Source organism: Heterocephalus glaber, unplaced genomic scaffold (assembly GCF_053883595.1).
Source record: "Heterocephalus glaber isolate CG9 unplaced genomic scaffold, H.glaber_assembly_v1.0 deba00001545, whole genome shotgun sequence".
Taxonomy (NCBI): Eukaryota; Metazoa; Chordata; class Mammalia; order Rodentia; family Bathyergidae; genus Heterocephalus; species Heterocephalus glaber.
Genome location: NW_028258338.1, coordinates 1136039 through 1161697, shown reverse-complemented (window position 1 = coordinate 1161697; position 25659 = coordinate 1136039). Strand labels below are relative to the sequence as shown.

Genomic DNA, 25659 nt, shown 5'->3' with positions numbered 1-25659 from the left:
AGGGGAAAAGAAGGAAAGGAGTGGAATTAATATGAGAAAATGAAAAAATGAAAACGAAGTCTTTGTAAATAGGAAGGGATGGAGGGGTTGAAGGGAGGGTAGGGGAAGGGGTTAAAATAAGAACCAAGAGAGATTATGCAAAGGTGCAAATTTCCAATGATAAATGTCATTATATTGTATACGTAAAATGTACCAATAAAATTAAATTGAAAAAGAAAAAAACAGTCCATGGAAGCTATGGAAAACCTTTCCGTCAAACTTGTTAGGCTCCTTTGAATTGCTGCATTCTTTCTCGCTTACTGCCACAGGTGTCTGAACTTTATCCTGAGGTGTGTGAATTGTTTGGGCAGTGATTCTGTTCATTTCCCACCTCAGATATAAGGTTGGGCACCAAGGAAATGCCCTGACAATATACTGAGGGAGAGACAATGACAAGGTGTCATTCCTGCACTCCTTAACACTACACCACCACACCACCACCCACACACCCACACACCCACACAAATAATGCCAAGGAAAGCAACTGCCAAGATAAATCACTTTTATCTCTATAGGAAAGGAAGAATCTAAAAAAAAAATATAAATTACATTAGTAACACAACATAAGAAAAAACAGGGGGGAAAAAAAACAACAGAGAAGTTTGGATGATGCTACTCTAACCTATTTATAAAAAGGCCCTGCATCAGAGTCACAATCCTACCCACTTCTAAAAATATATTTAGACATGTACAGAAGCAGTGGGTTTGTTTTTAAATTGTTTGCTTTCTTGTAAAAATATATTAAGGGTGAATAGAAATCCTTTCTCCCTGCCCCCTATCCTTCTCCCAGCTTTCTGCTGGAGATTAAAGATCAGAGGTAACTAACTCACCATGTTCTAAACCTTGGTTACTACAACTTCCAACCCCTCCCCAACTCACTTCACTTAGAATCTGAAACATTTAAAAAACAAAACAGAAACACACTAGCCTCTTTGGAAAAGCATAACGCTAAGGGTAAACCTGCTTTTCATTGGAAACATGAACAAAACAACAAACAGGAGGTTCCAAGAACCCAACTAAACTAAATGAACCCAGGCAAATGGAAATGGAGGCTGGGTTTCATCTCCATAGAAACTTCTAACAGAGAAACAGAGGGGAAAGAGGCCCAGAATCAGGCATTTCTGTTAGCAATTAGCTGCCTTTGAAAGATCAAGAGGGGATGTTAATAGGCGAAAGGACTGGGGACCTGGTGACAGCAGTCAGTGTCTAGTCAGGCAGTTGCCTACAGAGGAACAGAGGCTTCTCCTGCCCTTCTCTCACTACCCTCTGCTGCCTTAAAATCCCCAAGATAAGCAAAGCTGGGTAGAAATTGAGGGAAGGAAAGTAGGGACCTCATATACTAGGGGGGGAGGTAGCAAGGCTTTTTGCCTTTGGTGTGACTAGATGGTGGACTGCTTGGGACCTGGGGTCCCCAAGGTTAAAAAAAAAAAAGGTCTAAGGGACTCCTGATTCCAAGGAAAGACAGTAGAGGTGGGGCTATGGAGAAAGACAAACTACAGACACAAAGAAGTCAAAGGAAGTCTCATAAATTCCCTGTGGCTTGGATGGTAGCTGTAAAACTTCCCCAGAAGCACTAGGCAAGCTGGGGTGAGGCTGGAGGAGAGGATAGAGGATAGAGGATACATGCCATTTTGGCAGTGCCAAAATGAGTTGGGGGAGGAAACACTCTCCACAAGCCCAGATTGCCAGTGAGGCAAGACAAGAGGGAGGAGGGGGCCACTGTCTGGACAATGGAGATAACCCACAAAGAAAAGAGTAGGGTGGATCAGTTGGTCTGCTCCTTCATAAATGGGCATCTCTTCTCCTAGGCCTGGGCTCATGCATGGCCATCTGCATTCTACTTGAACAGTGATCTGGGGTCTGGAATACAAAGGCCTGGAACTAAAGATTTGAGTCCTGAGGTCTTCTTCAGACCCAGACCTCAGGTGGGTAAAGAAGCATGGAGATTTCTGACAGGAGGATCTAGGGAGTAGGCTGTTCTACCACATCCTCTTCAAAAGGTCCAGTCTCCGTTCCATGGTACAGACAGAGGAAGGAGGCTGCAGAGCCAGGGTAATTTCAGTGGCAGATAATTTCAGGTTTTTGGGAAACATTTTTTCACCTGCTGGACCCCAGTAACAGCCACATAGATGATGCTATGCAGGACCTCAAAATCCAGGCAAATCCCTGGAGTTCACTCTGGGACAGGGGCTTCATGTGTAGCCAGCCAAAAGTAGCTTCCTCCAATGGGTTAAAAAAAATTATGGTCAAAGGAGTGGATGTCTATCCTCTCCTTACCTCAAAAAGTGACAGGAATCTCCTTTCTTTCCAAGGATAAATGAAGTCAGCCTTTCTAGGCCACCTCCAGAAATGGCCCACAGTGGGGAAGAAAGGAAACTCCAGGCCCTCTTTTTTTCCATGAAGCATTTGGCAAGAAGGGGCAGAGAACATAGCCTTCTTCCAGGAACGAATCTGGAGGTGGGGCACATCCACTGGACTGGAGGGTAGAAGGGGACAGAAGAATAGGTGGAAGTCGGCAGGCTTCTAGAGACAGGGCTGGAGTTGCAGAAAATATTGAGCACTGGACCTCCCACTTCATGGCCAGAGAAATAATGAGAAGCCCATACTATCTTCTTGCCTTTCCTCATCCTGCCTTCCACCTTGGGGGAGGAAGGATGGTGGACAGTAAAGGACAGACAAGGCAGGTAAGAGGGAAATGGATTAGAGCAGAAAAATTAGCTGTTATCAGTTGGAAACCGCTCCCATTTACATGCTACTTGGGTATGGAAAAGGATGGCAGGATGCTCATAAGCAGGTGTGGGAAAAGGAATTGAGGAAGTCGGTGGAGGGGCCCGTGCCTTTGGTCAGTCCCAAGAAAGCAGGACAATGCGCCTCAGCACCTTGTCTGGGGCAGACAGGATCCAGGAGTGCCCCAAGAGTTGACAATGGAGAAGGCAATGGGGGTGAAAGGTGAGAGCTGGGACACATGGGGGCTCGGCTCACAAAAGTAGTTTGCCATTTCTGTGGATTTTCAGGATACGGCCAAGTCTCTGCTTTGCTGTGGCCAGGCCCTTTTTGGGACGCTTTCCTGTAAGGAAAAGGAAAAGTAAGCAGAGTATGGCAAGGGGTTTAATATCAACTCCAGCACCAACTGTTCTGAGGCCATCTTCCCTCCTCTGCTTCTCTCCCCACAAAGTTTCTTTATCCTTAGACTATACTGGGTCAGACGCCCTCCTTAACTATTTCCATCCAATATCACATGCCTTGGCTTTTCCTCCTCTGACTTCCTATGGCATTTGTAGACTCCCTGCTTATCATTTGTCTAGCTGTTTCCCTGATGATTTCTTTGGTCCCAATCATTTTCCTTCCAAAACTATGCAGGGAAGCATAAGTGCGTCCTCATCATGCCTATCAAGGTTAGACAGGTACCTTGTTAGTGATTATAGCCCAGTGCCTTTCATACTGCCACCCCCGGGCCTTGTTTCATTAGAAACCCTCATATCCACCAACCCCCAACATCATGCCAATGCCAGCACCCTTGAACTATGTACTCTACAGAGACTGTGCTTTAAGAGACAAAGCAGAGGAAAGTAGGGCTTGAGACCCCTAATTCTCCCTTGCCTTTCTTTCTCCCCACATCAGATCACTTCCCATGTCCTACTGTACTGTCTTCATATTTGATCAGCTTACTTCCTCCCTTTCCATTAACTCTGCCAGAGCTCTAGTATCACTTCATTCCTGTCTGTATCTATGTGTGTGCCTCCTTTCTAGATTTCTCACCTCCAGCCAGGCCACCCTCCACTCTGGCCATCAGAAGCATTTTTTAAAACCTAAACCTAATCTTGTCTCTACTTAAAAATCAGTCACTGCCTCCATGCTGAGGAGATCAAGTCCAAGGACCTCAGGTTGACCTTCAGTGTCCCTCCCTGGTGTTCTCATTTACTAAATCACTTTGGGATTGGATAAGGTAGCCCTAAGATCTTTCATTTCTACCATAATATGTCCATTATACCTTGTCCTGTCTGATTACTCTGAGAGCCAACAGAAGGGCGCCGCTGGGTCAAAAAGACACCGGGAGCCATGGGTGTGGTGCTGCGGTTTGCTTGGGCCATTCCAAAGGCATTAGGTCGAGCAGTATACTCATGGTCAGCAAGACTTCCTGACAGAGTGTCTTGTTTAGGCTCAGGAGGAGGCAAGGGTGAGGAGGAAGTAGGAGGGTGGGGCGTAGTAGCCACTCCTGGAGCTGGTACTGTCACACTGAGATGGGAGTCTTGAGGGCGAGGCTGTTCTACCTCCTTCAGCAAAGGCTTCTTCTTGATGTATTTTTTCTTTTGGGCCTTCTGCAGCTCCTGAAACACAAGCCATGAGCGAAAGGAGATTCAGGAGTGAAGAAAAGACAACTTCCCAGAAAAGGAACAAGACAATGATCAATACAGTTCTACAACCTGTCACTCCCCTCCCCAACCCCTGCAAGTCTAGCTGGGATGGATGTACATGTAACACACAAAGCTTCCAATACCTGAGATGATCTCTTTGGTACCACTCATCCTTAATTCATCACTGTCACTTATCAGTACAGTGGCAAGAGATCTGTAAATGAGTTTAGAAACTTCAGTTTTGGTCCTAGCATTGCCACTGATGAAGTGGACCAGGGACACTTCTAATAACAACTAAATTTACATCTTCAGCTGAGGTACTTTATAAGTATTATCTTATTTAATCCTCATAATAACCCTAAGAAAGAAAAATCTTTTTACAAAAAAACCAAGGTGCAATTTGAACCCGAAGCCTTACAGCTGTAAAGTAGTTGAGTCCTGTATTTAATCAGGTCTATCTGAAGACACCCTGCAAACTTCTCAAACTGGAACATCTGAGAGTATTAGCTTTGTTAATAAACTTCAGTTGAAATCAAGGATTGTGCTCCCTAAACTGAATGACTTTGTTCTCAGCGTGTTCATGTAAACTTTGCTTTTCATGGTTGTTAGAAAGATTAAATAAATTAATGATGTAAAAATACACAGCATATAATAGGAACTCAACAAATGGTAAATGATTATTCTATCTTTATTTCTTACAATGGTTTTTCTTCCTCTTAATGGTCTTTTTCTTGTTTCACAGGACTTGTTAATCTTTTAGGTCACCAGGTCTAAAAACCTCAATTACAGATGAGAGGAACAAATCACTTCTCCCAATATTTTGGGTTTTATCCACTCATTGCTCTGTGGATATACTATCCATTGTATAGTGGGTACCTGTATAGTGGGCATCTGGAGCCCTGAGAACCTGGAAAGGTAGTGCTGAGAACATGTCAACGACTTCACCGTCTGAAATGCTACATAAGTCACACAGACCAATTCAGTGATTACATTTCTTTGCCTTCTCTTAGCAACACGAGCCTAGTCCTGCCTTCAGAGTATCTGACAGGCTGCAGCTACCATAGCAATTTCTGGGCATTAAGAATAATAATATTAGTAATACATGCCAGGCACTGTTATGTAATTACTCATTTAATACTTAAATTTGAGAAATAAGAATTAAAATCCCATTTTAAGGACAAAGAATCTGTGGTAAAGATTCTTTTCCCAAGGTTACAAGATCATAAGTGGCTGAGCTGGGATTCAGACCCAAGCCATTTGGCTTCAGTATCTTTTCTCAGCTATACTACTATTCACTCATACCAGGAATAGCATTTGTCCCCTTTTCTCTCATCTGACTCCAGAAATTATCTCTTCATATCTAGACTACACAGCTTAATTTTTACTGCCTTTGCTGCCAATTTCTTTCACATATAGTTTATTCAGATACTTGTATAAATGACTAGACTGTATTGCAACGGGACCACTTATACCTTGCCAATTTCCTTGTTCAAAAAGCTATTAGCCCGGAAAGCCAGGCCTCCTGGCCACCTGGAGCAGCGCCTGGGACGCACCTGGCGTCGGCCACCCCGTCCACCCCATCCACCCGGCCACTTCCGCCCGTGGCCCTGTAGCCCCGCCTTGGGCCAGGGCTCCGGAGCCGCGGAGATGGCAGGAGGGCACTGCGGCAGCGACCCGAAGATCGTGTAGCTGAACGTGGGTGGCATCCGATTTAGTACCTCAAAACAAACTCTTATGTGGATTCCAGATTCTTTTTTTTCCAGTTTGGTGAGTGGAAGAATCTCAACACTTCGGGACGAAACTGGTGCAATATTTATTGATAGAGATCTGGCAGCATTTGCAACCATTTTAAATTTTCTTCGGACAAAAGAACTAGATTTAAGGGGAGGTAAGCATTAATGTTCTCAGGCATGAGGCCAAATTCTATGGACTCATGTCATTAGTAAGAAGGCTTCTCCTGTGTGAGGAACTGAAGCGCTCATCCTGTGGCAGTGTGCTTTTCCACGGCTATTTGCCCCCACCAGGTATCCCTAGGCATAAAATAACAATGCGCGATACAACTCCATGAGGCCCAACAGAGGGAAGCCACCAGGTAAAGAAACTAAAGGGAAAGGGGGAAAAAATAAATAAAAGAGCCAACAACAGCAAAACATCATGACAAGGATAAGTCAATATCTATCAATTATAACTCTCAATGTTAATGGCCCCAATGCACCAATCAAAAGAAGCAGACTGGGAGAATGGATTAAGAAGCAAAGTCCAGCAATATGCTGTATACAAGAAACACACCTAACTCAAAAAGAAATTCATAGACTGAATGTAAAAGGATGGAAAACAGTTCTCCACGCCACAGGAACACAGAAAAAAGCAGGGGTAGTAATCTTATTTGCAGACTGTCAGGAGCAATGCTACATAATTTTAGGGAAAAATCATTTGGTTAACCTAGTTCTCTTGCCTACAGCCCAGCTATGGAATTCCAAGACATAATTCCATTTTGGCCTCCGATCACAACTGAGACCTCAATGATCAGGTGATGCTGTGATTCTCCAGGACAAGAAACACCCTGGGGGCTGAAAACATCCTGGGAGGAAGAAACATCTACTCAGTGCCTCATTGTTCTTGGACTGTTACCATCTTATTTATGCAGGATGTACTGAACTCTCTGAAAGTCATTTGTTACATTTGTTTCTCCTGATGTACTGAATAAAAGTTGCGGTAAGCTGGGGGCTTTCGTCTTTGCCTCCCAGAGCAGCACTGATCAGACCCAAAGCTCAGCTTCTTCTCAGTCTCATTTTTCTACCTTTCCTATAATTCACCTTGTGCTGCCGTGGCTCGCAGAAGACTAGGACTTACTGCAGAGGTTCTAGTAACGTCCCCTTTCCCTGTTCCCTATAGCAGACAAAGTAGATTTCAAACCAAAACTAATTAAGAGAGATAAAGATGGTCACTACATCCTTGTGAAGGGAACAATCCAAGAGGAAGAAATGACAATCCTAAATATATATGCACCAAATACGAAGGCCAACTATACAAAACAAATATTAATGGACATGAAAAACCAAATAAGCACTAATACAACTGTAATGGAGAACTTCAATACCCCACTATCACAAATAGACAGATTAGAGAATAAATTAACGAAATTTTAGAACTGAACCAAGTTATTGAACAAATGGACTTAATAGATGTTTACAGAGTGTTCCATGGCACAAAATCAGAATACACATTCTTTTCAGCTGCACACGGGTCATTCTCCAAAATAGACCACATGCTAGCTCATAGGACATGTCTAAGTAAATGTAAAAGAATTGAAGTTATCCCCTGTATATTATCAGACCATAGTGAAATAAAATTGGAGGTCAATAACATAAGAAACCACAAAATTCCCACAAACACATGGAAATTGAATAACACCCTCCTGAACAACCAAGGCATCACAGAGGAAATTAAAGAAGAAATTAGATAGTTTCTAAAAGTAAATGATAATGTCAGTAGAACATACAGGAATCTATGGGACACAATGAAAGCAGTTCTACGCAGGAAATTCATAGCAGTGAATGTCCATATTAGGAAAACAGAGAAAACTCAGGTAAATAACCTGATGCAGAACCTCAAGCTCCTAGAAAAAGAAGAGCATAACAAACTCAAAGCTCATACAAGAAAGGAAATTGTAAAGATCAAAGGAGAAATCAATGCAATGGAGACTAAGAGAATGATACAAAAAAAAATTAATGAGGCTGGGGATTTAGCTCAGTGCTTTTGCCGCCTGCTGCACAAGCGCAAGGACCCGAGTTTGATCCCCAGTACCAAAAAAACCACAAAGTTTAATGAATCAAAGAGTTGATTTTTCGAAAGAAAAAATAAAATCTATAAACCCTTACCCAATCTTATCAAAAAAAGGAAAGAAAAGGCTCAAATCCATGCAGTTAAGAACGAAAAAGGTGAAGTCACAACAGACCCAGGAGAAATCTAGAGGATCATCAATACCTACTTCAAGAACCTATACTCTAATAAAATGGAAAACACAGAAGAAATGGACAGATTCCTAGATACATACAAATTGCCAAAGTTAAATGAAGAAGTTATGGAAATTCTAAACACCCAATTACAATGAGTGAAATTGAAAATGTAATAAAAAATTTACCAACAAAGAAAAGCCCAGGTCCTGATGGCTTCACTGATGAATTCTACAAGACATTTAAAGAAGAACTAATGCCATTACTCTTTAAACTCATCAAGGAAATTGAAAGGGAAGCAAGGCTTCCAAATTCATTCCTGGAAGCAAGTGTTACTTTGATCCCAAAACCAGGGAAAGACACAACCCAAAAAGAGAACTACAGGCCAATCTCCCTAATGAACACAGATGCAAAAATCCTCAACAAGATACTGGCAAACAGAATACAGAGATCATCAAGAAGATCATACACCCTGACCAAGTCGGGTTTATCTCAGGGATGCAAGGATGGTTCAACATCTGTAAATCAATAAATGTAATACACTATATTAACAGAGTCAAGGACAAAAACCGTATGATCATCTCAATAAACACAGAAAAGGCATTCGACAAAATCCAATACCCTTTCATGATAAAAACCCTACAGAAAATTGGAATAGAAGGTCTTTATCTCAACCTGATTGAGGCTATCTATGAAACACCAACAGACAACATCATACTAAATGGTCAAAATCTGAAAACTTATTTTTAATTCTTTTATTGGTACATATTAGGTATACAATTCGTTTACATTTATCATTGGGTGTTTGTACCTGTACATGATATATCTTGGTTCTTATTTTTTTCCCCATTACCTGTGTGCCCTTCACCCCCTCCACCCTTCCCTATTTACATAGATTTCATTTCCATTTTTTTTTCTCATAGTTTTTCCTTTCCCTTTCCCCTCCCTTCACTCCTTCGTCTTTGGACCTTTTTTCCTATTTCAAATTATTATTCATTTTAATCATTTTAATCCTTGTTTACACTATCAGTTTCTCACACTAGAGAAACTATTTGGTATTTACACGTGTGTCCTATTTATTTCACTTAAGAGTATGGCCTCAATATGCATCCATTTAGCTATAAATGACTCTAGTTTTTCGTTCTTTATGGCTCAGTAGAGTACTCCATTTTATAAAAAAAACCACATTTTCTTTATCCAGTTTCCAGTTGATGGGCACTTGGGCTGCTTCCAAGCTTTAGCTATTACAAACTGTGCCGCTATGAACATGGGTGCACATATATCGCTGTGGTATGATTCTTTTAATTCCTTGGGGAAGATACCCAACAGGGGAATAGCTGGGTCAAATGGGACCTCTAGCCCTAGTTCTTTGAGGTATCTCCATACTGACTTCCACAGTGGTTGCACCAGTCTGCACTCCCACCAACAATGGAGAAGGGTTCCTTTCTCTCCACCCCAAATAAGCATGTGTTATTTGAAAACTTTTACACTAAAATCAGGAACAAGACAAGGATGCCCACTATCACCACTCCTGTTCAATATAGTTCTGGAAAGTCCCACCGAGTTCACCACACACGCTCGCCTGCTGCACGGTGTGAGCTACGAAGCTCTCCTCTCATGGCCCCACTTCGGTTCCTCTTGCATCCTAGCCCTTAGAGGTCAGCGCTTGTGTAAAAGAACAGCAGTGCCACCTGTCTCCCTTCTGCACGCTTGCACTGGGTAATGAAGAGGCAATACTTAGCCCCTAGTGTATGCCTAACAGTAATTAATCGTCATTAATGCAAGACCTGAAGCCCTTACAATTCTGAGCCATTCAACAAACTTCAAATTTCTGAATTGAAGATACTTTTTAATTTTTTTTTCTTTGAGACAAGTTCTCGGTTTGTGTTTAGGCTGGCCCTGAACTCACTTTGTAGGCTGGGCTGGCCTTGAACTCATGGTGATCCTCCTGCCTCGGCCTCCTGAGTGCTGGGATCACAGGCATGCGCCACCATGCCTAGCCTGAATTGAAGATACTTTTGCTATACTGAACATATTTCTACAGAGCCTAACTCATGAAACTCAACTTCACATTCAAGGTGAGGAAATCGAGGTGTAAAGAGATTAAGTCACCTGCCCACAGGTGTAAAGTGAGCAGCTGGCCACCTTCCTTGCAGGGGTTGTTCTTGCTGTAACTCCACTGTGGACTGACTTGAAGGGTCTGTGCCAGCTATCCTGTGCTGTTCTACCCTGACAAAGCGACCAAAGATGTTGTCCTGGAAGTGTGGGATACGTGAATGTGCACAGAGGAGAGAGGCCATGAAAATTACTTATAGAAGGCACCTTCCTGGTGGCTCTTCACTTGAAGTACAGCAAAGCTGGGAACAACTGTGAAGCACTCAGCTAAGTGGAGAGAAAATATGCCAGACTAGTAGTTAGATGGCTGGCTGAGCGTCCTTCGTTCCTTTAACTTTTCTTGGACAAGTCACCTATCTAACGGACAAGTGGTGAATTATGATTCATTCACTCATTGTTTGATTACATGCTCCTTCCAGAAACTTCTCTGGTCACTGAGGGTGTAACAATGAACAAAACATAGTTCCTAAGCTGGCTATTATTAGAGTAGATAGATTTCCATACATTGTCATTTAGGTCAAAATATATATCTTAGAGGGCCTGAGGATGTAGCTCGGTGGCACCGCACCTGCTATGCAAGTGCAAGGTCCTGAGTTTGATCCCTGGTGCGAAAAGAAAAAAAAAATGTGTGTGTGTGTGTGTGTGTGTATGTGTGTGTACATATATATAAAAGACCATTTTCCAAGGGAAAACTATAGGTCAGAGATTAAGTGGCATGTCAAAAATCACATAGCTTATAAAAGAGAGATAATAAGCTATACTTCTTGAGCCTAAGACCTATTTTGTTTCTATTGAACCATGCTAATTTCTCTGGTTAGCTGTGTGATTTTATTTACAAATGGTGTTTACACATTGCTATAGGAGTACATCCCTGAACACAAAACAGAGTTAAGTGCTTGAGTCTGGGTTTTTGTTCCATGATGAAGCTATGTGATGTGTGAATCATAGAATCAAGTTCTCAGTTTCTGGAACTATGTGAGTAGGTTTCTCTATTGAATAGACACAAGGCGCTGTGTAACATATAGCTATTTAGCCAAGAATGTTTCTTTTGCACAATGGAATACACTGAAAATATTAAATATAATTGCTTACCTCATAAAAATATATATATAGTTCTGGAAACTTGTGCCACATCAATTAGAAAAGAGAAAGAAATAAAAGGAATAAAGATAGGAAAGGAAGAAGTTAAACTGTCATTATTTGCTGATGATATGATACTCTACCTAGAAGACCCAAAAACTTAGCCAAAAGACTTCTACACTTAATTGACAGATTCAGTAGAATAGCTGGATATAAGGTCAACACTCAAAAAACAACAGCCTTCATGCACACAAATAGCAGACTCACTGAGAGAGAAATTAGGGAAACAATTCCTTTTACAATAGCATCCAAACAAATGAAATATCTAGGAATCAATCTAACAAAGGAAGCAAAAGACCTCTACACTGAAAACTACAGCACTCTGAAAAAGGAGATCGAGGAGGATATAAGAAAAAGGAAAGACATCCCTTGCTCCTGGGTAGGAAGAACCAATATAGCGAAAATGGCCATATTTCCAAAACTACTATATAGATTTAATGCAACGCTGATTGAAATTCCAACAATATACTTCACAGAACTAGAGAAAACAATCCAAAAATTCATTTGGAACAAGAAGAGACCTAGAATACCAAAAGCATTTCTAAGCAACAGAGACATGGCTGGGGGTATCACAATCCCCAACTTGAAACTATACTACAAAGCTACTGTGATAAAAACAGCATGGTACCGGCAAAGAAACAGACCTGAGGATCAGTGGAATAGATTAGAAAATGCAGAAACAACGCCAGACATACTCAGCCACCTCATCTTTGACAAAGGAGCCAACCACCCTCATTGGAGGAAAGATAGCCTATTTAATAAATGGTGTTGGAAAAACTGGATTTCAACCTGCCAAAGTTTAAAACTAGACCCATACCTATCACCATGCACTAAACTAAGATTGAAGTGGATTAAAGATCTAAATATTAAGACAGAAACACTAAACTTGCTGGAAGATAAGTTAGGTAGAACTCTTGAAGACATTGGCATAGGAAAAGACTTTATGAACAAAACCTCAGTAGCACGGGAACTAGCACAAAGAATCAACAACTGGGATCTCATCTTATTAAAAAGCTTCTGCACTGCAAGAGAAACCACGAACAGAGCTAAGAGACAATCTACAATGTGGGAAAACATTTTTAGCAGCTGTACCTCAGACAAAGGTCTACTGTCTAGAATATATAAAGAATTAAAAGAAACCAGACTCCCCAAATTCAAAGACCCAATTCACAAATGGGCATCTGAAATGAACAGACATTTCTCAGACAAGAAAGTAAAAGCAGCAAATAAATATATGAAAAAATGTTCAACGTCACTGGTCATTCGACAGATGCAGATGAAAACAACACTGAGATTCCACCTCACCCCAGAAAGAATGACTGCTATCAAGAAATCAACCAATAACAAATGCTGGCGGGGTTGTGGGGAGAAAGGAACCCTTCTCCATTGCTGGTGGGAGTGCAGACTGGCGCAACCACTGTGGAAATCAGTATGGAGATACCTCAAAGAACTAGGGCTAGAGGTCCCATTTTACTCAGCTATTCCCCTGTTGGGTATCTTCCCCAAGGAATTAAAAGAATCATACCACAGCGATATATGTGCACCCATGTTTATAGCGGCACAGTGTGTAATAGCTAAAGCTTGGAAACAGCCCAAGTGCCCATCAACTGGAAACTGGATAGAGAAGATGTGGCTTTTTATAAAATGGAGTATTACTCAGCCATAAAGATTGAGAAACTAGAGACATTTATAGCTAAATGGATGCATATTGAGGCCATGCTCTTAAGTGAAATAAATAGGACACACATGTGTAAATACTGAATACCTTCTCTAGTGTGAGAAACTGAAAGTGTAAATAAGGATTAAAATGATTAAAACGAATAATTGATAATTTGAAATAGGAAAAGGTCCAAAGGTGTAGGGGTGTTGGGAGGGTAAGGGGAAAGGAAAGGGAAAGGAAAAATTATGAAAAAAGAAAAAAAAATGGAAACAAAATCTGTGTAAATAGGGAAGGGTGGAGGGGGTGAAAGGCGCACAGGTAATGTGGAAAAAAATAAAAACCAAGATACATCATGTACAGGTACAAGCACCCAATGATAAATGTAAATGTATTGTATACCTAAAATGTACCAATTAAAGAATAAAATTTTTTAAAAAATGAAAAAAAGCTATTAGCCCGTCTCCACCCAAGTTCAAACTCCCTGACCTGACATTCATGGTTTTCAATTGTCTGGGCACTTATACCTACCCAATCGATAATGATAATGATGGAAAGGTAATATGCCTACACTATTCTGTACCAAGTACAATTCTGAGAGTGTGCACGCACATACACACACAAACACACACACAGAGTGGCAAAAAAATGTACACACACTTCAGCAGTTCGCCATACTAACAAATGTCTGGAAGTTAATGGCCACCACTTTGAGTACCTTCTGTTCCATTTCCAAGTATCTTTTTTTTTTGGTACCAGGGATCAAACTCGTGGCCTTGTGCTTTTGAGGCCAAAAGAGGCCAAAAAGGCCTTGTATTGTATTTGTAGAGGCCAAAAGTAACTTGTATGAGTCTCATGATGTATTAATAAATTTAGTATTAAAATAGTTATACAAGTTTTTATTTTCCTGGTGTATACATTTTTTGGCAGAATATCTAAATATCATTCTATATATTCTATATATCATTTAATAAGTAACTTTTCCAAGTAGTAGAGCTAGAATTCAAAACCAGGAAGATCTCTTCATTCATTCATTTACTCCAACACTGAATAAACACACTACGTACCATATTATCACTCTTCACGCACTTACAGTTTAATAAAGGACACAAAAAATAAACTTATGATCATAAGTATCACTAATGAGTGCTATGGAAGGATAGAGGAAGTCCACTGAAATAAAGTGCTGGTGGGGTGGTATGAAGGGGTATTAGGCAAGGCATAGGAAAGGGCACAATTTGCAAAGAGCAGAACAGCTTGTGCAAACACACAAAGGAATGAGACAATCTGACATATGGAGTGATGCAGTAGTACTGTACTACAGTATGGTTGGTGTAAAGGGTGTATATGAAGGGCTGGTCAGCAAAGACAGGTGACTTAAGAGACCAAATCAAGAAGGGCTTATGTGCTGAATTAAAGATTTTCCTTTTCCTGGAATGCTTCTCAATCCCCTACCAAAGACTTAGCCTGCAAAAGCCCTTCCCAATTTCAAAACCTCTTCCTTGAGGTAATCGCTGATCAACTCAAATGGAAGTTACTCCTTAGAAGGTACTGAGAGTAGTTTTCCCACCTTTAATTAGCTTATGTTTATTTAAAGCAATAAAATCCTTTTGTTCAAATTACATCTTTCATGGGATATACATAACAGAGAAACTTCTGATCAAAGAAGGGCCTTCTTGGTCTCCAGTGGTTCCCAATAACAGCTTCTAAGACATTTCCAAGAAACTCCACAGCTCCACATATCATATGAAAAACATTATTCTATTTAATTTAAATAGGATGTAATCACTAAAAATATATAAAACATTTCACTATTTCATTTTATTTAAATATCAAGTAATATGAAATTTGAAGTTAAGAGGATGTAAGTTTGAATCTTGTCTCGTCCATTTACTGGCTGTCTTATCCTGGACTAGTCATTTAAAGTGAGTCTCATTTTCTTCACCTGTAAAACGATGAAAACATCACCTACTGAGCAAGGATATTGGGCATATTACATTAGACATTGTACATGGAAGTACCTAACATAATGCAGATGCTCAGTAACATTCTATACCAGTGACAGCAAATCTTTTAGAGATTTCAGTGATAACAAACAGCCAGCTGAGCCACCACTGCTCTATACCGTAAAATCTATGGTATGAAGACCTAAGGGAATATCAATAAGGAAAGAACCAGAAGATTCACCTCCAAATGCTCCTAGGGTTTCTGAGAACATTGCATATGTTAAATAACTCTGTAAACTATAACAATAAGAAGTAAAATTGAATCTAGTAAGATGACCCTTTAGAACAAAAAAACTGGGTGATGTTTTCTTGAGAAGGGGTGAAGATCAAGGTAAGATTCATAAAGAGGACATGAAAAACCTCTTTTATTAGAAAAATAGATCAATTTCCAATACTGGTGTGCGCCTGAGAGCTTACATATACTCAGCTGAGTAACCTCCTTGGGACTTCATCTGAGAGCAAATGACTGATCTGATCCTTCCCATCTGAGGTATTTTTAAATACCCAGAAAGGCAAGTGATATCAGTGAGGGATTTTTTTTCTGGCCCCATTATTTTGTTCATCCTAAATCATGTCAACTATGTAACCCATGGTAACAGTTTGGCAGAGAGTTGGGATATAAAAGATATAGGAAGGGACAGGATACTGCCAAGGATAAAGGTCAGAGGTTATCCACTCCTCAGCGCTACAACAGTGGGATCTAATCAACCTGAAGGTCTGAGTAGCAAGGCTTTGTCAAACAGAGATCAACAGCAGCACGACTGCTTGTGTATTGAACATTTTACCTGCTGGGCCAGCTTTGCAGCTGCTGCAGCCAAACCTGTTTCAATGGAGGCCACTCGGGTCCCCTCACGCACAGGACGGTCCTGCTTGGGTAGAGTTGGAGTCACACGGGCTACAAGGGAAACAGAAGTTGTCACTCTTTAAGACATTTATCTGCAGGCCAACTATATTCTTGACCTGCAACTTCCCCAAAAGTGGTCTAAATTGGTCTTCCTACTTCTAGTTATTCACAAAGCCAGATTTTGCTTCCCATAAGATAAGAAGTTAATTTACAAATACCTAAAGCACACATGATTAAAGCATAAAAAATAAACATATCAGGCCAGGGATTTAGCTCAGTGGCATCCCACCTGCCTGGCAAGTGCAAGTTCCTGAGTTCGATTCCTGGTACAAAAAAAGGAGACAAAAACCAAAAAATAAACATACCTGAGCTGGCATTTAAGGTTGTCCATGTTGTTCGCTTCTGGTCTACCTACCTCCCTAGCCTTATTTCCACATCCACTGTTAACGGTTTAGCGTCCTCTCCAAAACTCATGTGGAAATTTGTCATTCAATGGTATTAGGAAGTAACACACCTCCCTCATGAATGGATTATAGCTGTTCCTGTGGGAGTAGGTTAGTTATACATGGGGGATTTTGGCTTATTCATGTGCTCATTCTCGTCCTCTCTCATCATGTGATAGCTTCTGCCATGGGGTGATGCTACACAAAGCCCTCCCTAGATACTGGTACCTGCTAGGACTTCCCAACTTCAAGAACTATAAACCAAATAAATATCCATTATTTAGGACATTCCTCGTTTATGATATTATATTATAGCAGTAGAAAATAGGTTAAGACACTCATATTCTCAGCTTCTCCAGACAAATGGCTTCATTACACTTCCAGAGTATGTGCAGCTCTTCCTCCCCTCCGTGTACATTCATCCTTATCTTCCATATTGTCAGTGATGGTGAACCTTTTAGAGCTTTCAATGATTACAAACAGCCCACTGAGGCAGGAGTGCCATAGGTTTGCCACCACTGGTCTAGAGTATATTCTTTCCTTCTGTTTGCCTATTCAAAACCTGCCCATCTTTTAAAGATATACTGAAAGCAATCCTCCTTGCAAAAACCCTTAGGATCCCTGTAGTCCCACTGACATTTCTTTCCTCTGAACTTATTTTTACAAGTCACTTGATAAACAGAACAACATACACCATCTTGCCTCATTAATGGTGATGTGCATTTTGTCTACCAACCAGGCTACGAGTTCCTGAAGAACACCTTCTTGTTTAGTTCTTTTATAGTGCCTTAACAACATTAAATCAAAAAGCGGTTGCTTATCCCACCTTTTCAATAGGAAGCATATTTCAGGATAACCAAATAGTCCCAGATGATGAGGGACAGCTCTTTACAGAAGAATGCCAGAATGTAGAAATGCTAGTGAATGTAGAAAGAATGACAGAATCAGAAACTCACAAGTTTGTCAGCCCTAATGAAATTGTTTATAGAGAACTAGATATTCACATAGAACCAAAGTACTGCATTATTTCACAAACTACTTGCTAGTTTTAAGAACAAAACCTAAGTTCACAATGGCAAGATCAGGAGATCACCATCTTACCTTAATATACCTAAGTAGCAACTTCAGTAACACTAATAGTGACAGCATGACATCATGTGCCTCTTGATGTGATGCAATAGAAAATTCACATTCTCACCTGAGAAGTTGTTAAAGCGCTAAAAATCAGGCAAGTCATTCACATTACTTCCAGTATTTAGGAAACACAAGAATAGAAGAACAAGTTAAATGATACCACAAGAAAGCAAGTAAAAATTATACAAGAGGGCCAGGGATTTATCACAAAGTGGTTCCACCACCTGCCTCGCAAGCACATGGTCTGGAGTTTGATCCCCAGTACCAAAAAAAAAAAAAAATATATATATATATATATATATATACACACACACACACACACACACACACACACACACACAAGAAAACTGCCTAATCTCTTAAAATGGAATTGTTCTAGATTAAGAGACTTAAAATGCATGACAGTCAAATGGCATGTGGGTCTTATTTAGATCCAGATTAAAACAAATCCATTGTAAAAATACCTTTCGTAGTTCAACAAATTAGGAAATCAGACTAAGGTCTTAGAATTAGATAACATGAAAGAATTATTAGATAATCATGAATTTTCTTACGTATGATAACAGGATAATGTTTATATGAGAAACTCCACATTTTTTAGAAAGGCATACTGAAATACATTGGGGAAAGCAATGAAAAGAAAGTGATAATGAATGAAATATGGCAAAATCTTGACAAATGCTCATTTTCACTGCTGCGTATATTGGAGTGCACTGTACTATTCTATTTTTCAAGAAAAAAGCTAAGGGGCCAGGGATTTAGCTCAGTGGTTCTGGCGCCTGCCTCACAAGCACAAGGTCCCGAGTTCAATCCCCAGTACCAAAAACAGAAAAAGAAAAAAGCTAATGTCTCATGTACATGTACACATATGTACACACACACACACACACACACACACAGTGTAGTAGTGGTGTCGACCTAGATTTCAATGCTCCTTGGTTGGTTAGTGTTATTATAAAGGACAATTTCTGGATAAGCAATATGCAGAGTCTAGATCATGCAACTCAGGAGGCTGAAGTTCTTTATTTAAAAATGACATTTTGTAAAAATAAATAAATAAATAAATAAAATGACATTTTGTTTGAAACTTGATCTTAAGTAAATCTAAGAAAATGTTAATGTATAATTTTGGGTCATTGTTACTTGAGTATCTTTTACATTGGTCTCTTTAACTTTGTGTATGTGGTAGTTTAAAAATAGTTCCTCAAATTCCTTGGAACCTTTCCTATTGAAGATCTGTCTGGCACTGAATTTGAGCATGCTCATTTGTAACCTATAGACCAGTAACGGCAAATCTCTTAGAGATGAGTGCCCAAACTGCAATCCAAAACTCAGTTATTTATTACAAAGTGCAAACACAGCAATTAAACCTGAATGCTGAGGTTTTAGTTTTTAAAGAACAACTCATTCACTAACATTTATCTTAAAAGAAAAACAACACGCATGTCATAGGTGCAACAGACTATGGCAGAAGTGACACTGTGTGACTACTAAGGCTAGCTCAGGAACAGCAATTTCAGTTTCCACGTGGTTTGCTAAAACACTCATGGTTGGAGACCTGAGCTGACATGTAAGAAGTATGATTACCTTGAGGCCACCTGGCAGCAAGGAAGTTAGTCACATGAAGAGGTCACATGCTGGTACATTTAGCCTTTGAGTCCTCCCAAACAAGGCACTAGACATGTAAATGAGACCCTCAGACGACTGAAACTCTTGGCCACCAGGTTACCCAAAGCCTTGAAAATTTTTCTAGCTGAGACCCCAGACATCATGGAGTAGAAATAAACTGTCCCCACTGTGCCCTTTCTAAATTCCTGGTCCATGAAATACATGAACACAAGAAAATGGTGGCTGTCTTAAACTGGGAAAAAACTCCTCCCTGACTGGACCTGGGTTTTAGAAAGGAAAAAACTCAAGCTATAAAAAGACATTTTGAAGGAACAATTGGAAAAATCTGATTACAAATTGGATACTAGAAGACATTAGGGAATTATTATTTACTTGTGTCTATGGCTTGTTTTATTTTGTGGTATGGGGGATTGAACCCAGAGCCTTGAACATTCTAGGCAACTGCTCTACCACTGGGCTACATCTTAAACTCTAGTTTTAGTTTACTTTGAGACAGGATCTCACTATCTTGCCCAGGCTTGCCTTAAACTTTTAATTCTCCTGCCTCAGCCTCACAAGTAGCTGGGATTTCAGGTGTGTACTCTCATATCTGGCATTAAATTTTTTAAGCATAAAAAATTACAGTGTGGTCACATAGGGAGGTATCCTTATTTCTAGAAGATACTTACTTTTTTTTTTTTTGGTACCGGGGATTGAACTCAGGACCTTGAGCAAGGCAGGCGGCAGCACCACTAAGCTAAATCCCCGGCCCAGAAGATACTTACATTTTAAGGGATAAAATGAGAATTGTATATTACATTGAAGCATCTCAGGAAAAACTATAGATAGCTACCAGATATATATAAAGGACCTATAACAAAATGTTACAATTGTAGAGTCTAGGTATTGATAATAAAGTATTCATGTAATACCCTTCTACTTTTAAGAGTTGTCATAATAAAAAAATTAAAATACTGAATGAGACTAAGATGTAATAATTAAATGTAATGTGTAGTCCTTGAATGGGTTCTGGTTAAAATAAAACAGTTATAAAAGATGTTTTTGGTACAACTGGGGAAAATGTGAATGAGAACTTGGTATCAGATGACATTAAAAAATGTTACTTTACTTAGCTGTCATTAACAGCAAGGAAAGTGAAACAAAAAGTGAATGCTAGAGCTGTAAATTGTCTGGCTGAATATTGAAGGTATGCTCTAACATACACACAGAGGCCTTCAGAAAGTACTAAGTGAGTCATTAGTTTGGGGCATTTAGGAAAATTTGCCAAATCATTAGATTACTACTAAGCGAATTGGGTAAAGCTGTCAGTGGCCATACACAAAAAGAACACAGGCTTTACAGAATTAGTTTAGAAAAGTTACTAAACAAGTAACAATGGCAGCATACAACAAAAACAATAAACCCTGGGGAGCAGAGGAGAATCTGACTTCTAGAGCTGCCACAGTATTTAAAATGCCTGGTTTTTAAAAAATATATTACAAGACATACAAAAGAATAAGAAAGTACAGCCATACACGAGAAAAACGCAATCAATACAAACTGCCGCTGACTTTCTAGACAAAGATGGACTTAGCAGGTAAGGACTTTAAATCATTTATTTTAAATGTGTTCAAAGGCTAAAGAAGATTATGTTTAAAGAACTAGAGGAAAATATCAGAATGAAATCTCACCATGAAAATACTGAAATGAGACCTGGAATGCCTACACTAATAAGACTTGAAAGACAAAATCATTACTATAAAAAACAAAAAAGTTTTTGTGGTCCTGGGGACTAAATCCAAGTACCCTAACACTGAACTATACCCCCTAACCCACAAGCACGTTTTATGATGATAAAAGGGTCAAGCTATCAATAGGGTATAAACATTGCCTAGCATATACCAGGTTCTGGATCCCATCCTCAGCATTGGAAAAAAACCACCAACTAATTCACCAACAATAATTGTAGAATTCAATACTCATTTTTAATAATGTGTCCATTATTGAAACAATTAGAAAATCAGCAAGGAACTACAGGTGTCATGATGTCTTGATTTTACTTAAAATGACAATAAAGAGGGGCCAGGGATTTAGCTCAGTGGTTCCGCCGCCTGCCCTGCAAGCATAAGGACCCGAGTTCGATCCCCGGTACCAAAAAATAATAATAATGAATGACAAAAAAGAATAAACCAAATAGAACAAAACATTAATTATCAACTTTGGGCGATATTTTAATGTTCATGGCACTCTTTCTGTGTTTGAAAATTTTCATAACAAAAATTTATTTTTAAAGGAAAAGTACTGACTAGTCTTTTGCTTGTAACCACATTAATTTGATTATTGTAACACTACAGTATATCTAAGTAGATTTTCAATTACTTTTTCTATCCCAAAATTCTTTAAGCTAACCATATCTGTTTGCTTTGAAAGTTAGTTTTAGAGTGAGTTCCCCACAAAATTCCATTCTCATTTTATTTAGAATGGTAAAGGTATAAATTGAAATGACTCTTTAACACCAGTATTTTGTAACAAGGTACATGGTATACCTCTACCTTCTTTTATGTTCCTCAGTGAAGTCTCAAAATGTTCTTTATGTAGATTTTACACATATCTTCTTAATATTATTCTTGGGTATTTCACATAATTGTTGCTATTATCAGTAGGATCCTTTTTCTCAGTATATTGTGGTGATATACATCAGTATATAAAACAATTCTTTTTTTTTTTAAGTTCTTTTATTGGTACATTTTAGGTATACAATTCATTTACATTTATCATTGGGTGTTTGTACCTGTACATGATATATCTTGGAGATTTTTTTTTCCCCATTACCTGTGTACCCTTCACCCCCTCTGCCCTTCCCTATTTACACAGATTTCATTTCCATTTTTTTTTCTTTTCTCATAGTTTTTCCTTTCACTCTTTTCCTTTCCCCTTCCCCTCCCCTCCCTTCACTCCTTCGTCTTTGGACCTTTTTTCCTATTTCAAATTATCAATTATTGATTTTAATCATTTTAACCCTTGTTTACACTATCAGTTCTCACACTAGAGAAACTATTCGGTATTTACACATGTGTGTCCTATTTATTTCACTTAAGAGTATGGCCTCGATATGCATCCATTTAGCTATAAATGACTCTAGTTTTTTGTTCTTTATGGCTGAGTAGTACTCCATTTTATATAAAAAAAAAACACCACATTTTATTTATCCAGTTTCCAGTTGATGGGCACTTGGGCTGCTTCCAAGCTTTAGCTATTACAAACTGTGCCGCTATGAACATGGGTGCACATATATCACTGTGGTATGATTCTTTTAATTCTTTGGGGAAAATACCCAGCAGGGGATAGCTGGGTCAAATGGGACCTCTAGTCCTAGTTCTTTGAGGTATCTCCATACTGACTTCCAAAGTGGTTGCACCAATCTGCACTCCCACCAGCAATGGAGAAGGGTTCCTTTCTCCCCACAACCCCGCCAGCATTTGTTATTGGTTGATTTCTTGATAGCAGCCATTCTTTCTGGGGTGAGGTGGAATCTCAGTGTTGTTTTCATCTGCATCTCTCGAACGACGAGTGATCTTGAACATTTTTTCATATATTTGTTTGCTGCTATTACTTCCTTGTCTGAGAAATGTCTGTTCACTTCAGATGCCCATTTTTGAATTGGGTTTTTGAATTTGAGGGGTCTGATTTTTTTCAATTCTTTATATATTCTAGATAGTAGTCCTTTGTCTGAGGTACAGCTGCTAAAAATTTTTTCCCATATTGTAGGTTGTCTCTTAGCTCTGTTGGTGGTTTCTTTTGCAGTGCAGAAGCTTTTTAATAAGATGAGATCCCAGTTGTTGATTCTTTGTGCTAGTTCCCGTGCTTCTGAGGTTTTTTTCATGAAGTCTTTTCCTATGCCAATGTCTTCAAGAGTTCTACCTAACGTATCTTCCAGCAAGTTTAGTGTTTCTGTCTTAATATTTAGATCTTTAATCCACTTCGATCTTAGAGTGCATGGTGATAGGTATGGGTCTAGTTTCAATCTTTGGCAGGTTGAAATCTAGTTTTTCCAACACCATTTATTAAATAGGCTATCTTTCCTCCAATGAGGGTGGTTGGCTCCTTTGTCAAAGATGAGGTGGCTGAGCATGTCTGGCATTGTTTGTGCATCTTCTAATCTATTCCACTGATCCTCAGGTCTGTTCCTTTGCTAGTACCATGCTGATTTTAAAATCACAGTAGCTTAAAAAGCAATTCTTGATTTTTGAATATCCAGTTTATATCAAGTGATCACCCAACTTATTACATTTTCTTCTTAGTTCTAACGGTTTAAAATTAATTCTCTAGCATTTTCTAATATACAATCACACTGTATCTCTATTTTTCTCTATGTATCTGACAATCATAATTTCTTTCTTTTGTCAAATACTTAGTTAACATCTCCCATGTGCTAGGTACTATGCAAGGTGCTACAGATAAAATGATGGACAAAAATGAACAGGATTCCAACCATGAGGGATCCCTACCTTGTGATGATTTCTTCTCTTAATCTCTAATAGTTACCATTCTTACTTCTGATTCATTCCTAATTGCACTGGCTAAAACTTCTAGAATAATGCTAAATAATAGAAGTGTTAATGAACATGTTTGTCTTGTTCTGGGAATTCTTCTAATAGTATGCCTCAATCCTTTTTGACTCATTTTGAAAATGTGGTAAGTTACTAGCTAGAGAAATATACATACATATATACATGCATTTACATAACTGTAGGAGATTTAAGAATCCAAAAGTCTATGGGTGCTATCTAAAGATAACAGCTCTGCTCTACAGTTTAGTTTCATTATATTCGTTTAAGCTAGATGTTCTTCATAGTAAGAATGTATCCTTTTATTTTCAGTAAACTAAAAGTCACTTTTTAAAGGTCTGGGAATGTCTTGTGATTTTGTGGGTTTCAAGTCATAAATAGCCGATGAATAAGTGAGATAACAGCATAAAAACAGTCAGAAGATTGATGGTATAAAATAGTCATTCTCTAAACAGTCCATGATATGCATGTGTCAGTAGACATGGTAAAGAAAAACATTTTAGCTTAGTAGGAATATGATTGCAGCACCAAAAGTTACCTATCTAGGGGGAAAACCAATTTAGATCCTCTGCTCAATACCATATGTTAAACACTTCTAGACAGATTAAAACACAGGATATTAAAAAGTGCACAAAACTACAGAGATGTTAATTATTTGTTCTCTGAATAGGAAATCAATTAAAAATTTCAACATCTATTATGGCTTGCATCTAGGTGTCCCCTCAAAGCTTCATGCACTCATAGGTGGAGCTCCTGGGAGGTGGCTGGATCATGGGTGTGTGATACTGGATTAAGGGTGTGTGATAGTGGATTAGTCTGACTGGTTTAGCATAGTTCTGGGTGTGGCTGAATGGACTGACTTAGGACAGAAGGCCCACTCTGGATGTGGGTGGCACCAACCAATAGGCTTGTAGCCTGGATGGAATATAAAGGGAAAAAGGAGACTTACTGCTGCTGCTCTCTGCCTGCTCTGCCATGGACTGTTTCCCCTCTGCCATGTTGCCCTGCCTTGGAGCAGACTATGAATTTGAAATCTCAACAAACTATTAGCTAAAATAAACCTTTGCTCCTTTAATTTGTGAGTGTCGAGTATTTTGTTCCAGCAATGAGAAAAGTAACAAAGACAACATCTGACAGAAATATTCATACTTTTCATATAGAATAAGTATCATAAGCAAATTATGTGTAAGTAATTTGTGTATGTATGCATATATACAAGTGGTTCAAAAGTAATACTGTATTCATTCAGTAGAAGCTGTAGTTTAAATACTGATTTTTGATCTTTTCTCCAGCTAGTCATATATGACCCAATACTTTCTCTCAATACTGGGCAGCAGCAACAAGCAACCACTCCTAGTAAGCCGCATGATTACGAGAGTAAAAAAGCAATAGATACTCTTAGTGTACTGTGTTGCTAAGCTAATGTTTGATATGATGGTTAGGAGTATCAAACACTGAAGCTGACGTATTTTTCAGCTTCAATGCTTTCAACTTAAAATAGGTGTAGTGGGATATACCCCCTTGTAAATTGAGCTGGATCTGTGTGTGTGTGTGTGTTTGTATAATAAAAATGACTATTCACTATTTCCTTACTATTTAAAAAGGGCAATTTGAAAAGCTTAAAGATCCATAAGGATAAACAGACATAGGACAAAAGAAAAGTTACAAAAAAAGAAAATTTCCCTTTTCTACTTACTAACAAAAATCCTTATTCTGTGGGATAGCAATATATAAAGTGTGACTGAGAAATAGAGTAAATATTTAAATTTTTTAAATGATGACAGTGAAAGATAT

The 25659-nt window shown here is 39.1% G+C and overlaps 1 protein-coding gene across 5 annotated transcripts in view; it reads right to left on the bottom strand.

The window, feature by feature from the left end:
• Positions 1-524: 524 nt before the first annotated feature.
• Phf8 (PHD finger protein 8) overlaps positions 525-25659 on the bottom strand; it is a 143808-nt gene continuing 118673 nt past the window's right edge. For all 5 annotated transcript variants that reach the window (XM_004873522.4, XM_013068783.3, XM_087189640.1 and 2 more), the window contains 3 exons: positions 16054-16163; positions 4031-4367; positions 525-3106 (listed from right to left, as the gene is read on the bottom strand). In XM_004873522.4, coding sequence (XP_004873579.1) covers positions 3018-3106; positions 4031-4367; positions 16054-16163 — 536 coding nt within the window. In that variant the 3' untranslated portion in view covers positions 525-3017. The remainder of the gene's footprint in view (positions 3107-4030; positions 4368-16053; positions 16164-25659) is intronic.